The sequence below is a fragment of the Misgurnus anguillicaudatus genome, chromosome 3, assembly GCF_027580225.2.
Source record: "Misgurnus anguillicaudatus chromosome 3, ASM2758022v2, whole genome shotgun sequence".
Classification (NCBI taxonomy): domain Eukaryota; kingdom Metazoa; phylum Chordata; class Actinopteri; order Cypriniformes; family Cobitidae; genus Misgurnus; species Misgurnus anguillicaudatus.
Genome location: NC_073339.2, coordinates 29609705 through 29630490, shown reverse-complemented (window position 1 = coordinate 29630490; position 20786 = coordinate 29609705). Strand labels below are relative to the sequence as shown.

Here is a 20786-nt window from a genome sequence, read left to right as displayed (position 1 = left end):
ACAATGACACCAATGCAACAAAACAAATTTTTACTTTTCATTTTGTGTAAATGTTTTTTATTTTTATTTTTTTTGTACAATGACAAAAAAATTATCAATTCTATTCTATATTTTTTCTTACTGACTACTTATTTATTCTCTCTTTTTTTTCCTTTTAGTATATGTACAGCATTTTGGTATTAACTAGGTGTTTTTAAATGTGCTCTATAAATATATTGACCTTGACATCTACAAACGCTGTGTACATGAAAGTTAACAAAATTCATTTTCACGTAAGCAAGTAATCAGTTCAGTTGAATATTATCGAGAAATAAAGTTCAGGAACAGCTGTTATACTTGTATACAGGGCTACATGAGTTTAATGTTTTAATTTTGTGTATTGCTAAATGCCTGAAGAAAATTTGTAATGTTAGATGTGCACAAAAAAGACAACGTTAATCATTTTCAAATCAAATTTTATTAACTTGCATTTAGGGCTATCTTGGATTAAAGGTCAAACTTTAGTTAAAATGACAGGTTTTTAAAGATTTGTTTGTAAGGTAATTTTCATAATGCAAAGTACCATCAGTTAGATTTTTTGTATTTATAAAAGTGCTACTAAAAGCATTTGTCCAAGTTCACAATCAGTGTTGGGTCCCAGTTAAGTTAGTGGTTAACTCTTTCTTGTCTCTTCTCTCCCTGTTCTTGTAATCTCCCACGTGGAGTTGGTGCCTCTATCCTAAAATCAATGATTAGCAGAGTAAAACATGCTGTAATGTGCCTGTACATATTTCAACATACCAATGTACTAAATTTTAAACAAGTACAAGGCTTTAGTTGCTATGATAAGTATTAAAAGAATATGATTGTTCATATTTTAATGGTAATCAAGCAATCTCAGTGTAACTACTAGTTACAACTGATAATCATTATACATAACTAAGACTATTTAACTTTAAAAAGCTCTGCTGCACATGAAAAATACCTTAATGTGGACTCCGAGAGGAGCTAGGTTTTTTCGTAGGTCATCACAGGTCTTAAGTAAAGGGACTCTGTCTGGCCGAGGACGACTCTTCTGAGATGCAGTGTCAGACTGGGGGTTATGAGGAGTTTGGTCTTCCACAGATAGAGCAAACTTTCGAACCTCACTCCGAAAATGCACCAACTCCTCTACTACATTATTTAAAATGCCAGAAGAGTCATGGGCTTCCTAATGATTTATGACAAAGAAAACAGAAGTCAATGCTTACAAGAAAAAAATTGAAATAACTTCAACAGAACCTTTAAATTTACATTTATTCATTTAGCAGATGCTATAATCCAGTGACTTAATATTGAAAAAGGAAGCAACTAAAGCATTACATGGCTTTAAATGCATCACATTGAAAATGTATTTTGAGTCAGATCAATACATTGTATGATGCAGTTTAACCATTGCACAAAATGTTACTGAAAGGAAACTAAAATATAGTCTCCCTAAGGCAAATTCACAGTTGTTTTTCCTCATTTTTTGGATAAAAGCCTCTGCTAAATGCCTAAATGTAAATGTTTTACAGCTGGTCTTACTCTTACTTTCTAAGTATATGAAAGTTTTTTTTTTTTAAACATTTCTCACCATTCTGTCAAGCAAATCAACTCCAAAATCATTAAAGACTTCCCTGACGTATGACAATATGGCCCCAAATACAGCAGGACTCCTAGGACCATCAGCCTTCAAACACAAAGATGTTAACAATTGCCTGTTGTCTAAAGTTAAACTAGTCTTAAATTATAATGAAGTAACTATGAAGTAATTATGAAAATATCTAGGTAATATTAGATTTAACATACAATATTTGGGGGAAAATGTTAGGCCTCAGTGACCTACCCTATAATGTTACCTTATTTACAGCCTGAAGCTGACAGTTGCCTTGATGAATAAGGCCCATAATGGCATCCACAGCTTTTGGGGTGTCAAAGTCATCAGCAAGAGCGGTTCGAACACTCGCCTGTGCAGCAGACAAGCTTGACCAAACAATTATTAAAAATAAGCAAAAATACATAAAAATAATAATAAAGCATGAAAGTATAAAACAATTGCAACTCATGAAACACGTTAGTAAAAACTGCGTCCTGGGCTGAAATAAAATCGTGTGAACAGCCCACATAAAAAATGGTAGTACTTGATCAAAGAAAACCTTATGATTTATTTTGTCATTATAAGGCACACAAAAAATAAGATTTGATTAAACTGAAGTGCTGTTATATTTGGTTATGATGTTCGCATCCACTGAATGGTGCCAATGACTTGCATTGTACAAGAAAGGCAGGGAATTTTGAATAAGTTTGTGGCTTTATTAGATAAGGTGGAAAGATCACCGTAAATCATACAGGAATTGAAGAAGGGAATTTGAGTCAAAAAAGGATCACGGGACTCCAAATTTGACCCGAAGTGCTACTGCAAAACATGTCAGAGAGTAGCTGCTAGGCTATTGGCTCAGACAGGATATTATTTAGAAATTTCTCTTTCTGTGTTCAGAAAAATAAAAAAGGTCATGCAGGTTCAAAACAACCTCAGGACAAGTAAATATTGACAGAATTTTCATTTTTGGAGAATTATTGCTTGGGAAGCAACATATTTTTTTTTTATACAGTAAGTTGCATTTACCTCTTCCAGAGAGCTCCTTCATCTACAGGCTGGCACTGCAAGTGGCCCTGCATGTAGGCTTGTGCACTGTGGCTGAAGGCAGAGATGGAAGACAGGGTGGATCGGGCCTCATTCATGCTAGCATCACTGTATTCGATTGCTGGGGCATAATAAAAGATGTTTTTTCTTCTATTAGTTTGGTGCTGCACAATAATATGATAAGAAATGTGGGCATTTTATGTCATAGTGCACATACCTGATCTGTATTTTGTCAGAAGGCAAAAAAGTCGAAACTCATTGGCAGTGTAGGACGACAGAAAATCCTACACAGGGTTATAAAGAGAGTTGTAATACAAATATATTACATAATTGAAATGATATATTACATTTTATTTCTTTCTATGTTACTGTACCTTTATAGTTACATAATTCTTCAAGGATTTCGACATCTTCTCTACACTGCCTTTCAAATGAAGGTGCCCTTAAAGACCAAGTTTTCATTAGCTTCTTTTTCAAGCAGTAAAACTAGGACTGTAAGTTGTTACTTGTGATTAATAGGGTATAATTAATAGATTTAACTCATAAACTTTAACATAATTCATTATTTAAACTATAAGCACCTCCCCTCACCAAAACACTAGCAAAAGCGCAGAATAAGTTAAGAGCCGACACAGAACTTATTATTTTACACGCAGCAGAACGCAGGAATCTCAAGAAAGATTTAAATGGGATATTTTACAAGACTTTTTAAAGATATTTTTTTGGTGTCCCCAGAGTACATATGTGAAGTTTTAGCTTAAAATACCATATAGATGATTTAATTTAGCATGTAAAAATGGCCACTTTGTAAGTGTGAGGAAAAAGTGCAGTTTTTGGGTGTGTTCTTTTAAATGCAAATGAGCTGATCTCTGCACTAAATGGCAGTGCTATGGTTGGATAGTTCAGATTAAGGGGTGGTGTTATCCCCTTCTGACATCACAGGGGGAGCCAAATTTCAATGAGCACTAAGAAGCACTGGGGACCCAATGATAGCACTTAAACATGGAAAAGTCACATTTTCATGATATGTCCCCTTTAACTATTTTTAACTTAAAGGAACGCGGCCAGACTTTGGGAAGTTAGTTTATTCACCGTATCCCCCAGAGTTAGACAAGTCCATGCCTTTCTTATCTCTGTGCGTGCTGTGGCTCTGTCTGACGCAGCCCCCGCCAGCTTAGCTCAGCACAAAGACTGGAAGCAAATAGCTTCAGCTAGCATACTGCTCCCAATAAGTGACAAAACAACGCAAACATTTTCCTATTTATGTGTTGTGATTTGTATAGTCACACCGTGCACAAACAACAAGGCGATATGAGACACAGCGATCCTTCAACAGCATACACACAGGGAACCACACTCTCAGAAGACGAAGCACCGCCACTTGGGCGGAGTGACTCGCACAACTCTGACCGAACTCTCTGCTCCTCACCAGGGGGCTTCCCGGGTGCTGCGAGCAAATAACTCCACCCAAGTAGCAGTGCCTCGACTTCTGAGAATATAGTTCCCTGTATGTATACTGTTAAAAGATCGCTGTGTCTCATATTACCTTGTTATTTGTACACGGTGTGACCACACAAATCACAACACACAAATAGGAAAATGTTTGCGCTATCCTGTCACCCATTGGGAGCAGCATGCTAGCTGAAGCTATTTATTTCCAGTCTTTGTGCTAAGCTAAGCTAGCGGGGGCCGCGCCAGACAGAGCCACAGCACGCACGGAGATGAGAAAGGCATGCCTGGACCCACCCCACTCCGGGGGATACAGTGAACAAGCCAAATTCCCCAAATCTGGCCGTGTTCCTTTAAGGCAGCTTCGGAAAAAAACACAATGACCAAATACATCTATCTTTATAGACCTTTTGATAACTTATATAAAAAATAAAGCACAAACAGAATAAAAGGCATTACCTGAGTGTAGGAAGTAGTTTCCCCATTGTTCACACTGATGATATGCCTCAGACTGGGCAATCTCATTCTCATGATGAGGAAAGGCAAGGTCAATCCCTCCTGAGTGTATGTCCAACTGACTCCCGAATACCGAGCTACAGATAAGATAAGAAAACAAATTTTTTATTACAATTTCATACAAAAAGAACATAATACAATATATATATAGGCCATATTGAAGTTATTTATATTATATATCCCATATGTGACCTAGTCTGTAAAAACTGTAAAGTCATTTTTTGTGATATCATCCTACATAATGTAAAGAACATTCTGTGAAAATACAACCATGATAAAACTTCTTTAACTGACTAAGTATGGCATGTCAAAGATTAAAATCAATATGAAATCAATAACTGAAATCAAAGTTGATCTCATAATTGTATTAGGACTTTAGCCCGAATTTTACTGACAGGGTCACAGCATATTTCTGTTGCTATGTAAAAACAACCACATCTGCTACAAAAGCCCTCTATTTCTTAAGGATACATTAATACTTTAGTTGTTCATTGTGATTTATGCCTGAATAAGAAAAAGACTGATTTCATAATGACTTTTTAACTGAACTTATTAATTGGTAAAACTGCAGTGACAGTGTGTTTGCTATGTAAATGTGCCACTGACATCTATTCTACCAGACACAATATCAAAGGAAAACAAATATCTGCAATATGTGTGGTATAAAGAGATCATAACAGAACAAAGCAAATACCTGGCAACTGTGGAACATTCAATGTGCCATCCAGGTCTTCCCTTTCCCCAGGGTGACTCCCAGTAAGGTTCATGTGGTTTGGATGCTTTCCACAAGGCAAAGTCCCTTGCATCCTTTTTATCTTGCAACCCTTAAATAAAAGACATAGTGAACTAAGCAGTGTTTAAAAAACACACATACATATATTTGCATTCCCAGCACAAATAAAAGATATACATATAGTAGCCTACATATTCTTTTACTGTTTTTTAAAGAAAGTGTGCTTGATGATGCCAGTATAATACATATACTTAAAGGGCCCATATTATGCCAATAAATTGGAAATAAATGTGTGTTGGCAGTGTGTGAACAATCCCCATTAAACCAAAGCAGTCTCATTAGACATGTTATTTTGATTCTCTTGTTAATGTGATGCCACACTGACAAAGCCCTGCTCACAGCCACTGACTGACTGGTTAACTTTACCCAAAAGCTTTTCTAAATGTGTTTGTTAGGATATGGTGTATCACTAATGCGGCTAAAGATACTATTGTCCCAGACTGTAAATGCATTTAAATGTGCACGCATGAAAATAAACTTTTTTGCTCCCGCCCAAATAGGGGTATTTCAGACATGCTATAAGAAATGATCTTGGGGTATTTTAAGCTGAAACTTCACAGAAACAGTTTAGGCACAACATGGACTTATATTACATCTTGTAAAAATGGGCATACTGTTGGCCCTTTAATGCAAACAAATATTTTAAACACATAGTGTATATTATCTTTTGGTGTTGATGAGGACCTTTGAAATGAAATAACTTTATAGACATACCTAGCTCTCCAACAATTCCTCCAAGGTTCACAAGCTTCCCATAACGGTTAGCAATGGACTTTGTGTTAAAGTAGACATTCCCTGAATCAACACAACATATTGGATATTTAGTTTCATCTTCACTGTTAGAAATAATGCAAGAATAAACCTTACAATTTCAACGAAACAGAGAGAAGTCACACCTTGACTTGTGGCATACGCATGTCCGTTTTCAATAATGCGCTCTATGAAAGCTATAATCGGGTGTATGTTTTCGGTCACCCTCATGTAAACAGCTGGAGGAAGAACCTGGAAAATACAATTAAAGGGGTCTGTCTTTCTTAGTTCACTCAATTTATCTTACAGTAATACTAGTAAGTTTCAACCTCTTATGTGTAAACAACACTAACAATGGCATCAGTTTTGCTTTAGCAAATCAGGCCCGAGTCAGATAATGAAAATGCAGAAGGAACAAGCGGATCAATAAAAACACTGTCACAGTCTTGAACTTTTACTATTCACATAGGAATTTTATTTTGTAACTATCTTACACTTGCATCTGATTTTGCATGGGTTAATTTATATACAAATAACATCTAAAACATAAACCAACCTTTATCATGTTACTTGAACCCATACATACACAATATCAGTGCATTACACAAAATAGTGTTGTCATTTCTTAATAATTTCACAAAAAAAGATTTTGATTTACCCGCAGAGCCCGCATATCCCTCTTAAACTCTTCCTCATACATTCTTGCAAGGACAGTAGGCGACATGTTCTCCTGTGAAAGAAATGACAGGAATATTTGCACGCTTCCACACATATTTCCACCTAAAATGTGTATATTATATAAAAACAGTAACTTTTATAGCTTGGATGAAGAACAGCTCAATATCAGTTGGCACCTACCTCAAGACTTCTCTGTATGATTTTATCATCAATGTCAGTGATGACCATGGCATGGATAACATTAACACCAAAAACTCTGGTTAAAATTCTTTGCAAGATGTCAAATCTGACATATGAGCTACGTGCAAGAAAAAAAGAGAAAATTACTGAAAGCTTACAATAAAACTGCTTATTTTCAGATGGTGTGGAAGCAGATAAACTTACCACGCATGGCCGAGATGGGCGTGATCATAAACTGTGGGTCCACAACTATACCTGCATGTGACAAAGAAAAATGTCACAGATGATACTACAAAAATCGCATTTAAAGTGAGGGATGTGTACCTTACCAGGTGGCAATTCGTTCTTGTGCCAAAACCAACGGCTCTTTTTGCTTGGTAAGACTGTTGTACATATTTATGCCAGTGTCATAGCCCACAGGTTTGAGCCACTTTTTATCGGCCCTGATGCACACATTGCGACGGGACACCAATGACAGTTTTACAAATCCCTTTTGAATCCCGCGTCTCATACTAAAGCCTGAATTCATTAGATTTTGGTTTGTAATAAATGATAAAAAATTCCTCATTTTTATTTATGGAATCGTTGACGGTTATAAGACTGCGACAAACATGTATGACACCAACCCAACACTACATACTTAAACGTTTTGTTTTATAATCGATTATAGTTTAACTTTCTCCATGTGTCGATATGGTCTGTTCTGGTTAGCATCATCACACTGACAGCTCAAGCTACGGCAAATTTCAACTCAAGGGCATCACACTCGCTGACGCACGCGCAGTATAATAACTTAAAAATTAAGATTGTTTAAATGTCATCCGCTTTCCATTGATCGTAATATCCACTGCACAAATGTAAACAGATAAGTACTTTGAAGGGACTGACGTTTGCCTTTTTCTTTACCTTTTGATGGCGGTTTAAAAACAAACTAATGGAACACATCTGCCATCTACTGGCATGGAGTGTAAACCATGGGTGTTGCAGTGCATTATTGAATAAAATCAGCTCTCTTGGCACGTATTCGTATGCACACAACCATTTTTTATTGGTTACAGAAGTTTACAAAACACAGAAGACAAACACAATAAGACAGATAACAAAAATAAAATAAATGAAATCAACATGGCATTGTTCGTGGTAGAGGTAATTCTGGGTTAGTCTTTTTTTTAAACATTGTACTTTGTACAAATACACTTTGCTAACATTTTATATGTACAAATGATAAAATAATAAAAATAGCATTACACAAAGTTTTACCATATAAGGGGTGCTGCTGTGCGGTGGCTCTGTCAAAATTATGGGTGGTGGCCATGACTTGACTTTGCTACGAATTTGCTTCAAAATTTCTATATGTTTCTATATATTTTGTCCATCATTTAAGAGGCTTCAAAAATGACTTAAATATACAGTAAAGTCTTAGTCCACCATGCCAGAATTTGATTTGTTGTTTTTGCAATAGTGATCATATATAATTGTTAATTATATATATAAATCTTTAACAGAATACATCCAGAAAATACAGGAAATGTTTATTTAGTATTAAAAACTGTACAAAAAATGTAAACTGATGTGTCAAGTTTTTAGGGTAAACTCCCCTTTCACTTGAGCAATAGTAGGAAACCAATAGTTCTGATTTCACTACAGTCTTGTGAAAATATGTAAAAACCATGGAATTAAATGCAAAAAGAAGTCATGATTTGTTTTAATTGAATACAAAAATACAAACACTAATATGCAAATGTAAATAAATATAGTAGGTTTCATAGTTGTTCATTTATTAAGCTGTTATTACTCATTCAATAATTAGTTAATGGCAGTTAGTTATTGTTGTAATACATACATGAATCCCAAAAAGTGTTAATATAACAAGTCATTGCAATTGAATAACAAAATGAAAATATTTATAAACTTCACTGAATGTCTTACACACTTTTTTCACATATCACAAAAGAAATATAATGGCATGGCATATCATTCCAGCTCCGCAGTGGAGGTTCTTTAAAAACAATAACAGCACAGTCATCATTTCCACGTATACCACCATTATTAGGCTGCCCCCTTATCCAGTAACTGAAACAACACAAAACAAATCAAATCAGAACCAAATAAATTGACCGATGAGGCAGTCACTAACTAACACACTCTAATTTCATACCTTGTGGTCAGATTTTTGCCATCCACCCATTTCCAGACCCCTTCATTCTCTGCATCAGTTACGCCAAGCCAGGCTCCCAAATTACTGATCAAGCTATGAACAAAAATCTGAAAAAAAAGAAAAAGCAGTATAACTATTGTTTTTTTTGTATTCTATGTTTTACATAATTTTTACTTACCATTTCCTCTTTGCTGTTTATGACAACCAGATCTGCTCCACTCTCATTGCAATGCAGTCTGCCAGCAGTCCAGTTCATCTTCACAGTAGAGATGGAGTATAAACTGGATTTGAAGTATTTCCACCCTGCATGTGTAACAGAACCAAGAAGTGACCATATAAACCTAACATCTGAGACAGATATTCTGACAATCACATCAATGAGCTTTATGGCTAAATGTTTCAGCTAGTGAAATTAAATATGTAAACTGCATTTAGTATGTAAGTATAAAATTAACATCATTGTTGTTCATATCCATCAAAATCTGAGATATGCTCACCAAAATTAGAGAGTGCTTTCTGAAGTCCACCCATCTCCAAATGTATCTGGTTTCTCTCTTTGGTCAGATTATCATTTTGGGACTGCAATTTATGCCTTTCTTCAACTAGGTTACTGTTAAGTATCTGTAACTGATTTTTCTCATCTGTCATATTGTTGTACCAGTTTTGTATTTTATCTCTCTTATCAGCCATGGCATTATATCTAGTTTCTGATTGATTGATTTCTCTGGCCAGTTTGTTACTTAGTATCTGAAACCTGTCTTTCTCTTTAACTAGATTACTATTAAGTGTTTGCAGCTGAATTTTCTCTTTGGTTAAGTTAGCAGTTATGGACCGAAATAGAATATTCTCCTCCACCATGCTGTTGTGTCTAACCTGTAACTGATGGAAACTATTTTCTAACTGCTCTTTCTCCAAGCTAAGATTTTTATAGCTGACTTCATGCTCATTAGTATGATGAAGATATTCAGTTTTTTGTTCTGTAAGGTCTTTTCGACTGTTTTGCAAGCGTTTGTTCTCAAAATACAGAATAATAATAGCTGTAAGCAGTACTGCACACAACAGTCCAAGAAACTGTGCACCAAATCTGTATCTTCTGTTCCATGTTCTGTTGCAACCTAAAAAACAGTGCATTGTTGACTATAAATGTTAATTTTCCCTTTAATTAATCTGATGTCCTTTGAAATGAGCACAATGAAATAAATAAGAAAAATATAAAACATACACACTGACAAATATATACATTTGGAAAATAATCAACCTAAATAAACTAAACCATTCATTTGAATATTTTACCTTGATTATGCAATTTGCCATCATTTCTGTTGACAGATTCATTTGAAGTTCCCAAATCAGTGATATCCTCACAAACCGATAATTTTTCCAGTGTAATCTGAGACATATTCAGTCTTTGCTATGAAGTAATCTAATCTCTCAGAGCAATGCTATTTGTTCTAATTGCACACTATGACCTTACCACAGCTTACAAATGGGACTTCCTTTTTAAAGGGTTGTGCTGAAGAAAAGGACAATGACTTATAAGGAACACCTTTGGTTTCCAACTAAAACAGTGTTGCATGTGTGAACTAAATTAGCCTAATTTTGCAAATCTTATTTACATTCACTTCTGTGTTTTGACTCCACTGAAACAAAAATGAATGTTGAACCTCACTAACTAAAGCATCCAACATTCTGTGAACTGGCAAGTTTTTAAACTGTACTGTATAGCTTTATTTTCTAGGTTTATAGTTCTTTAAACATCCTCTTATATCAGACGTCAGATGACTTAATTGTAATTAGTTTATACACACACATGTAGACAATATAGCCCCTGTTTTATATGCACTCTTGTACATATTTTCTTAAAATTGAACATTGTAAAACCTTCTGAACACACACTGTACACACATCAAATGCTATAGTTATTAAAATGCTTTCTCAAAATTACTGTAAGCTCTCAGTTACTGTAAGCTTCCAAATTCAGATTCTGAGGGTTTGGCTGATAACCTTTGACAGTTTTGCAGTTGAGTCAGCTAAAAGCAAATTAAAATCCCTGACCAAAGCTGTTTTATTGAGAAAGACATGCACCAAATCAAGAACCTGAGTAAATATTGAGAAAAAAAGAAAACACGAAATATTTAAAATGCGTGCACAGCAAATAAAGGTCAACAGCACTCGTCTATATGCCACTGACACTGCTTGTAAATGATTTTCAGCATTGAGAGAAAGCAAAAACAGACAACATACTTTCTGTTAGCCTCCGTTTGGGGTTATGATGTGCAAAAGGTCAAGAGGAGACAAAATAAATAGCCCTCTTTCTAAAAGGCTTTTGACTCTAATTTAAATCAATTTAATTACCAATATGTCGTTTTTAAATGTTCATTTTGCCAACATAGAATCCACATTCAAATAAATGCTGGGAACTTGGGCACACACTCATATTTAATTACTTATTAGAAGCAAGAAACTCATAAATATGCATATTCAGTGCACAAGGCAGGCAGTTTAAATATGTTTAAAGAGCACCTATAGTCCAATTCATGATTTTACATTTCCTTTGGTGTGTGTGTATTAGTACTAGTACATGTTAATGATATGCAAAAGGTACAAACCCTAAATTGCTGGGTTATTTTTGACCCATATTGGGTAACTATTAGACAGAACAAATGCTGGGTTCAAAATTATGTGGGGTTGTTGTTATGCAACCATGGGGTATAATAACCCAGCAGTTGGGTTAAAACAACCCAGCATTGGGTCAATTTTAACCCAACGTTGTGTTTTGTCCAATATTTACCCATTATGGGTCAAAAATAACCCAGCCAATTTTAGAGTGTAGGCCGTTCTGCTTACACATTACAATACAGAAGTATTTGAAGAGTTTGGTTCCAAAACGCGATAAACACCATTTTTGAAAAAAATTAGTTACTGCCAAAATCAGTATTATATCAGATCAGTATTTAAAAGTAAATAATTAATTTTACGCAAAATCCAATATCCGCCGTGCTATTCTGTCATCTTTTCTCCCTTTTTTCCCAAAATGCGATAAACGCCACTCCTCCTTTTTACAGAACGCAATAAATCCATTCCATAAATTACAGCCCACCGTTCACGCAATGTAAACAAACAATGGCGGAGCGTTGAGTACACGGAATCTTCGTTTTCCTCATCTACTTTGTAATTCGTGATCAATAAACAAAACAAAATAATACTTTAATGGCATTGATAAACCTGTGATGGTTTTCTGTAACGGGAAAGATTGTCATCAACATCTAATAATTTACGCGAAGCACTCGGGAGACTGGAGCTTATCTCCCGACAGCATCAAGCTTCTCATGCTAACACATTGACCTCAGGGGATCTTATGAAAAACTTTACATTACGCTGCAATGACAGTGATCTTAATGTAGCACACCCAAAGTAGCTGCATGGAGATGCATACAAAAAAGTCACTACAGTAAGCATAAAATAGTAGAAAAATACATTATACTTTATTTAACAAAGCATTAAAATAATTTGGGTCAACCACCCGGACCGGAAACAGCCCACAAGGGTAGCCACCTTCAGCGGGTAAAGTAAATAACAAAAAAACTAAAGAGAACAGCGACTAGTCACTATCATCCAACAACCTATAACAAAATAGATAATTTCATGAGTGCTAGTCACATTCAAATAAACAAAACTAAAAAATAAACATACCTTAACAGGGCGAAACCAACCAGACACATGACGGTCGAGAACATCAAACACCCACATTCTACATGAAATAAATCATTTTCATACATAAATCATCCCAATAACACAAACAAAAGAAATAAACAAAACATACCTTAGCAGAGCAAAATCATATACACGATGATCCTGAGCTTCAAACTATCACATTCTAAACCACAATAAAATACTCATCACCACTTGTACAAATTCATCTGATATGGTCAGTGGCGGTTCTAGACAAATTTCACTAGGGGGGCCAAGGAGGGGCCAGTGTTTTACCAGAGGGGCACATAAAAAAATGGCAAGAAATTATATTTAAAGATTATAGGGGCGGTTACAGGAATTAGTTTAAGACAAGACTAGGCCTTAGATTAATTAGGAAATATAACTAGTTTTAACAAACATGCCTTACTAAATACATTACTTGTGTGCATTTTGAAGCAAAACAAAGAACACTGATGTATTTTAAAATATGGCTTTGCAAGTTGTTTTCAATTTGGACACCTCTTACATTTATTTTAGACTAGGACTAGTCTAATCCCTTTCCGGAAAACTACCCCATAAACTTTATTTTACTTTACAATCATATAAATCTTTATTTAATACAAGAGTGAGTGCAGGTGCAAAAGGGGAGCTTGGCTCTTTTCTAAAGCCCCCCAACCGAAAATCATGCAAGCCTACTCAATAAACTTTATGAAATGCAAACTTTTATAAAGACAAACGTTTGTTTTAGTTTACATATAAATACACATTGCTAGACAGTTAGGGACCACAATCTAATCAGTATTTAAAATAATATTTATTTTAAATTGTAAACATTTTTATATGACACATTTAATTATATTCCTCCAATTTTATGCATGTATATGTAAGAGCATAATTACAGTGCTTTTTACAATGTGTAAACTTTAAAAAGTTAGCGAGATGTTGGTTTTGCCGGTTGTTGATGAGTAACAGCTGTGAATGATCACCGCGTTTAAGCAGCCACGTCACAGGAGAACAATTGAACAGTGTCCCAATGTGAAGTGAGCTAGAGTCCTTATCAGTGCCCAAACCTACATACACATTCTCAACATCAGAAGATTGGGAACGAATTGAGACACTCGCCGAGCAGCACCCGCAGCCGGCTACAGTGGTTGGGTGCGCCGCTCTAATTTGCCCGTGTAGAACGTTATGCGTTGCATTAGTTCCGCTTTTGGCGCTCGCGTGTAAAATCAAAATAAATGTATACTTTTTATTTGGTCAGCACGGGGTGGCCACAGGGGTGGCCAGGGACATGTCTACAGAGGCACGGGCCACCCTTGGCCTCCGTGTAGAACCGCCACTGGATATGGTGCATTCATTCACAGATGCCTACGCTTTAACATAATACTAATGGCTACATCCACGGCAGAAACTGCATTCACACAGGTAAGTAACCAAAAACCCCTATCCGGGCACTTTTAAACCTGATAAGCATACACCCAACACACATACCTAAAAGGGCAAGTAAACAGTATACGTAATAAACGCTTACCGTCTCATACATAGAAAGATACACGGGGACTCCCGATCCCACACGGCTACAAGCTGAGCAACAGGCAAATGCTAACAGGACCCCAGCTGCCCTGCGCCTTCGCCTGTCCTTTAAATAAGTGTGGCTTATTATCAATCTGTAATGGGATTAGAGATCGCTTTCAAATTTCCCCGCCCTTCTTTCTTGCTACCTTGTTACAATCCACCCCCTAGAATTCTTGTCATTGCCCCAATGACAAAAACACAAATCCTACCTTTCTTCACTATTATTTGACTGCTCTGCTACCACAGAACGTGGCAACCTGTAGGGATTAGAATGACAACCGGCAGAAGTCCTAACCGACCGCCGTAAGGGAGCCGGACTTTGTGGCTGCTCTACCTCTTCCCTAGCACCTACGGGGTCAATGTTAGTCCCTGGTTCATCTGGGTGATCCACATACTCTACTTGATCTTCCAACAACACCACAAGAGGCTCCCTGAACATCTCATCCTCATCTGTTGATGAACTCGAAGCTAAATCAGCAGCATCTGGTTCGATTGGCAAGTCGGATGTATCCATACTTAATTTTCGTATAGAGCTCCTCAACTCTGACCGATGAACTGTCCTAACTGGGCCATCTCCTGATACCGGTCTAACAGAATATACAGCCCCCTGTCCACAAGGACCTCTGACCACCCTGTAAACACATGGGTCCCAAAAATCCTGAATTTTACTCCTTCCCCTAGCATGATTCCTCAGGTACACAAGCTGTCCCTCTTCTAACCCCTTATCATTTACTTTCTCATTGTGTGGTTTATTCCGCTTCTCTGCTTTCTCTTGCAATTGCTGCCTTGCATGAGTATGCGCTACCCTTAAACTCTCCTGATGACCCTGCACCCAGTCCTCAGTGATACCCAAATTATCATCTGTAACACCCCTTCCCAACAGAAAATCTACTGGGAGCCTAGGGTCACATCCAAACATCAGATAATAGAGAGTCATACTGGTAACATGATGGGCAGTGGTATTATAAGCATAAACAACCTGCGAAAGGTGGCGGGGCCAGTGCCTCTTTTGTGCTGGGGCAGCGTCCGCAACAGATCATGGAGGGTGCGATTAAATCTTTCGCACTGCCCGTTTCCCTGAGGGTGGTAAGGAGTGGTCCTGCTCTTTCGGACGCCATAAATTTTACACGACTGCTGAATCACCATGCTCTCAAAATTCCTCCCTTGATCTGAATGGATTCGACTTGGTGGTCCAAAACGATGAAACCATTGCTGCACCAATATCTGAGCGACAGTACTAGCTCTCTGATCTCTAGTCGCAATAGCTTGAGTATACTTGGAGAAAACATCTGTAAGAACCAGTATATTTTCTCGACCATCACTTGCTGGCTCCAAGACCTCATGGGGGCGAGAGGCCTGAAGTGTACCCTGAAATGACCGAATCTTTGGTTGCACTGCCTTACTTAAAATGCATCTTTCGCATTGTTGACACCACTGCTCTACTCTCTTCGTCATGCCTGGCCAAAAGCACCGACTACGAACCAACTGAATGGTACGATCAATGCCTTGATGGCCATGGCCATCATGCACGCTTTGAAGTACCTCATCCTGCAAACACTGGGGAAGCACAACCTGGAAGGTCTCTTTACACTCTCCTGGCATTCGTATTACACGATGTAACGCCCCTCCTCTCTCCACTAACCGATCCCAATGTCGTAACAACTCCCTACTCCCTACCGACATCACATTTCGCTCTTCGGGTCTAGGCTGACATCCAGAACGAAAACACTTTAACACTGGACCAACCACTGGGTCCATCTCCTGAAGGAAATGTCCTCAACAGTCCGCCCAGCCAGGGCAGCCACTTCCCCACACTCCACCTCTCGCAATGCCTCTCCAGACTGAGACCCCGCCAAAACCGGCGGAATGTCAGTCCCAGACGCAAACCTCTCTAAATACTGCCTCGACAGGGCATCTGCATTGCCATTACTACAACCTGGGCGATATTTTATGGTGAAATTAAATGAGGCCAATTGAGAAGCCCACCTCTGTTCCACTGCATCCAATTTTGCAGTCTGGAGATAACTTAGCGGATTGTTATCAGTAAAGATCGTAAAATTACTCCCTAATAAATATTCTTGAAACTTTTCAGTTACTGACCATTTCACTGCCAAAAGTTCGAGCTTCATGGAGCTATAGTTATCCATGTTTCTTTCGGTGGGCCTCAGACCCCGACTGGCATACGAAATAGGCCTGAGTTTTCCATTATGCTCCTGAGAAAGTACAGCTCCCAGCCCTCCATAGCTGGCATCAACCTCCAACACAAAAGGCCTAGTGAAGTCAGCATAGGCCAGGACTGGGGCTGTAATCAAACACTGTTTTAGGGATTCAAAGGCATTCTCGCACACCTCATTCCACTCTGACACTAGTGGTAGCTTTGGGGTTTTACCCTTCCGTTTAGACCCACTCATCCGGTTTACCAGTTGATGCAATGGAGCAGCTAAAGAAGCAAAGCCCTTAACAAAGCGACGGTAATAACTGGCAAACCCGAGAAACGATCGTAATTCTGCCAAATGCGTAGGGCGTCCCCACTCCCGTACCACCCTCACCTTATCGGGATCGGTTGCCACTCCCTGAGCAGACACCACGTGCCCCAGGTACTTAACTTGTTCCTGAAAAAAATTAAACTTGGACAACTTGATTTTCAACCCTTGTCGTTCAAGTCGGGAAAACACCTCCTCCAATCGAACCAGATGCTGACTAATAGAAGAGGAAAACACAACCACGTCGTCAAGATAAAGCAACACTGAATGGTACCGCTGTTCACCAAACATGCGCTCCATCAAGCGCTGAAATGTACCGGGCGCATTACAGAGACCAAATGGCATATGGTTAAATTCAAATAGGCCAAAAGGTGTACAAAAGGCTGTTTTGAACCTATCTTTCTCCGCGACTGGCACCTGATTATAGCCACTGGCTAAGTCGAGATTGGAAAACCACTTTGCACCTAACAATGCGTCCAGTGACTCCTCAATTCTAGGAAGTGGGTAGGCATCCTTACGTGTTTTTGCATTTAGTTGCCTGTAGTCAACACACAACCGTATACTTCCATCTTTCTTAGTCACAACAACAATAGGGGAAGAGTAAGGACTACTACTTTCCCTAACAATTTGACTATCCAACAGCTGTTTAATGTGTTTTTTTACAAACTCATACTGTGATGGAGGAAGGCGACGGTAAGGCTGGCGAACAGGAATATCATCCTGTAATGGAATCTCATGGACAATCAGCTCAGTACACCCTATGTCTCCCTCTTCTTTAGAAAACAAATGAGAGTAATAAAATCCCCTAGCCAGCAATCAAACCAAATAACTCAACCTAAATGATTAACCTAAAGGCTTATTATCAATCTGTAATGTGATTAGAGATCGCTTTCAAATTTCCCCGCCCTTCTTTCTTGCTACCTTGTTACATTAATATGACAAAGTACGTGTTTTGATTAATGACATTAATGTTTATTTTTTATCAGTGTGTACAACTGTTCAACTAAATGAATATAAAATGGCAAAGATGAATGCACATTTGTACATTAAATTAATAGATTTCTAGCATTTTAAAAAAAACTATCATGGATTTATTGCATTTTGTGGAAAAAATTATTCGTTTTTATAATAAATCTTTGAAAATCAAGTTTAGAATTTTAGAATTTTTTATGTTTTTATAACCTAAAAATGCTATGGGAAAGTTTGTTACAGAAAATAGTGGTTTTTATCTTGTCACTTTCTTGGTATAGAAAACACGTTTTTACCGAAATTTGTCAAAATGGATTTATTGCGTTTTGGAACCAAACTCTTTATTTGTACTCTAACACAGATATTAAAACTACGTCCTTATATCAAACTTCATAATTCGGAACTTCTCCACACATGGACATCCAGTTCAGAGCACATTTTGATATATGAACCCTTTTGGTAATTGTTGGCAAATCTCATGCATTTGGAACAAGACACACTCTCAAGTACCACACAAAGCATTCAAAAGCATCCAGGGTTTATTTTTAGGATGTATTATAGGGTGCAGAATAGGTTTTCATCTTTAATTGTCCAGGAAACATATATTTTTCACATAATTTTACATTAGTGTGTGCAAGCTGTGCAGTGTGTAATCCCACAGAGTTATAGACTTCCATGCTTATGCAAATGAATGGAATTGTGTTGTCAAAGTATTTGAAAGAAGTGTAGTCCCACTGAGCCATTTGTTGCAATTCTGGAAAAGTTTTTTTCTTCTGTTAAACACTCAGGTTCAAAAGCTGTCACTGGAGCGTACCATTTCAAAAAGTGCATATTTGTAAATACTACATATTAGGACCTTTACAAAGGAGTACTGTCCCAGTGACAGCCTTTGCACATTTTTGCATCAAACAGAATATCTCCCTCTGGGGGTGGGGGCCACATTACACACTAAAAAAGTTTAAAAAGGTTTAAAGCATAACAGGATCCCTTTAATATAAAACTAATGTAAAACTGTGTGCAGCGCACTAAGAACATATTTCATAGGCTTGGCTTATACATGCTTCCATCTGAAGTCCTAAAGTTGCTTTCAAAAATGAACAACAACACAGTAGCATGAAATGCCTAATTATGAAGGATTCATTATAAACTACTCTATAATGTTAAATAGACCCGGGTTATCTTTCCAAATAATGCAATTTTTGATTTGGCGTAGTCTTTTGAGCATAGACTACTGTATAGATGTGTATATGTGACAGACAAATGAAATTATCATCAGAAATAAAATGGCCTTTTGCTTCAAAAAGGCATCTTAGTGGGTATGATAGAGACCAGACATAAGACAAAGATGATTTACTTTTTGCAATTTTAAATGTATGAGATGACTAAACCTGAAAATTTATGTACCACACATTTTTTATACCAACCATTGTCAAACACCATTAATAATTTAACTCATTCATAATAACTCTTTCCCATTGGTAGGTTGTGTGTAATATGATACATTACTGTATCATGATTGTCTCTGAATAATACAAATAAAATAAAAAATAAAATATTTTCTTCAATAAATATTATTGCAGTTAAAATAATAATAACTTAATAGTGCACGTCAGGATTATTAAAAAACTCTCAAAAAGCCATTTGTTTACAATTCTTACAGCATATCAAGTGCTTTGTTTCTTGCATATCGGGGATAAAGTCATTACAGAAATATACATGCATGATTGGGTTTATACAAACATTATACCATCCACACTTGTGTGCATCACAGTGATAATCAGACAAGCACATACGGTTATACATAATATGCCATATTTGGTAACCTTGATAACATTTTCTTTAAATCTAAGACTTTGTGGACTGGACATACCTGACATTTGATTTTGAACATACATCTGGCCAAATATAGGTGAAAAAATATCCAAAGTAAGATTTTTTATGGTGTTACTTTTTTGAAATTGCTACTACAAAATTATTTTGTATACATAACTACTTATTTAATTCCCTTTTAAAATCAGCTGGTAACAAAAGAACATCAGAATTTCTTCAACAAACAGTAGAAACATGAACATTACTCTAATGTGTTTTTCCAATTCCAATTCAAGAGTGAACATCAGCTTAACTTAAAGCTTAATATACAAAGTTCCTAAACCGCAAAACCAGTGTTCACAATGATACCATTGAGTATTAGATTGTCTAGTTTTGCATACTTATCAGGGTTTTATGTTTGGGTACAGAAACCCATTTTTATCAGTCTGTTCTTTTGTCTAATAGGTGTAATGGATGAGGCCACAAACAACAACTGCAATGCGATGTGAGGTCCCATTTGGCACAAAGTGGCAGCTTTAGGGAAAAAGTGCATTCATCCAATTGTGGATATGAGAGTGCTACTGAAGGTAACGATATACTTTAAAACAGTGATTTCCAGAGTCTGCCACAACAACGTGGCCATCTGAGGTAAGTGCCAGTCCTTGTGGGCCATACAGAGGGTCTGCGGAGGTATTGATATAGGACAGGAAAGATCCACTGCTGTCAAACACCTGGAGTTTCACAGATGAATATAGAGATTTTAAATGTATGGTCTTTAACAGTACATGTTAAACATATAATGTAGCACGACTAAGGGCATATTTATATGATATTTCATATGATTCATATGTTAGCATTGTTCATGTGATAGTTTGGAAACTTGCTACATAACTTACAAAGGCAGCAGTTATTATTATGTGCAATAAATACTTGGGTTTTACAAGGCTCGTTGGAACATTTGATTCTTATTGGCCAGTCGCAACAGTGACTTAAAGAGCACCTATTATCCCATTCACGATTTTATGCGTTTCAGGAAGGCAGGGCATATAAACCACAAAAATGTATGGTATGTGGAAAATAATTAGTTTT

General features: G+C 37.0%; 3 protein-coding genes across 4 annotated transcripts in view; all 3 read right to left on the bottom strand.

Annotated features, from left to right (window-relative positions):
* Positions 1-438: 438 nt before the first annotated feature.
* Positions 439-7944, bottom strand: cars2 (cysteinyl-tRNA synthetase 2, mitochondrial). Its single transcript, XM_055205378.2, has 15 exons — positions 7340-7944; positions 7215-7265; positions 7011-7128; positions 6811-6882; positions 6299-6404; positions 6117-6197; positions 5304-5433; positions 4553-4686; positions 3019-3086; positions 2862-2928; positions 2627-2765; positions 1860-1983; positions 1595-1690; positions 965-1189; positions 439-718 (listed from the first exon to the last, which is right to left on the bottom strand). Exons 1-15 carry the CDS (start codon positions 7576-7578, stop codon positions 653-655), a joined length of 1716 nt encoding a protein of 571 aa, XP_055061353.2. The 5' UTR covers positions 7579-7944; the 3' UTR covers positions 439-652.
* Positions 7945-8511: 567 nt separating this feature from the next.
* Positions 8512-10662, bottom strand: LOC129444621 (uncharacterized). Its single transcript, XM_055205377.2, has 5 exons — positions 10462-10662; positions 9666-10283; positions 9347-9471; positions 9169-9275; positions 8512-9083 (listed from the first exon to the last, which is right to left on the bottom strand). Exons 1-5 carry the CDS (start codon positions 10565-10567, stop codon positions 8936-8938), a joined length of 1104 nt encoding a protein of 367 aa, XP_055061352.2. The 5' UTR covers positions 10568-10662; the 3' UTR covers positions 8512-8935.
* Positions 10663-18409: 7747 nt separating this feature from the next.
* trim2a (tripartite motif containing 2a) overlaps positions 18410-20786 on the bottom strand; it is a 75197-nt gene continuing 72820 nt past the window's right edge. For both annotated transcript variants that reach the window (XM_055205355.2, XM_055205354.2), the window contains exon 12: positions 18410-20428. In XM_055205355.2, coding sequence (XP_055061330.2) covers positions 20276-20428 — 153 coding nt within the window. In that variant the 3' untranslated portion in view covers positions 18410-20275. The remainder of the gene's footprint in view (positions 20429-20786) is intronic.

What these genes read in the sequence shown, in the direction of transcription:
- cars2 (XM_055205378.2), bottom strand. Translation starts at nt 7,578, where the DNA reads ATGAGGAATTTTTTATCATTTATTACAAACCAAAATCTAATGAATTCA. An exon ending in TCATACAGAGAAGTCTTGAG is followed by an intron (nt 6,883 to 7,010) that starts GTAGGTGCCAAC and finishes TTTCTTTCACAG; the next exon opens with GAGAACATGTCGCCTACTGT. An exon ending in AGCTTCAGGCTGTAAATAAG is followed by an intron (nt 1,691 to 1,859) that starts GTAACATTATAG and finishes TTGTGTTTGAAG; the next exon opens with GCTGATGGTCCTAGGAGTCC.
- LOC129444621 (XM_055205377.2), bottom strand. Translation starts at nt 10,567, where the DNA reads ATGTCTCAGATTACACTGGAAAAATTATCGGTTTGTGAGGATATCACT. An exon ending in TAAACAGCAAAGAGGAAATG is followed by an intron (nt 9,276 to 9,346) that starts GTAAGTAAAAAT and finishes CTTTTTTTTCAG; the next exon opens with ATTTTTGTTCATAGCTTGAT. An exon ending in GGCAAAAATCTGACCACAAG is followed by an intron (nt 9,084 to 9,168) that starts GTATGAAATTAG and finishes GTGTTGTTTCAG; the next exon opens with TTACTGGATAAGGGGGCAGC.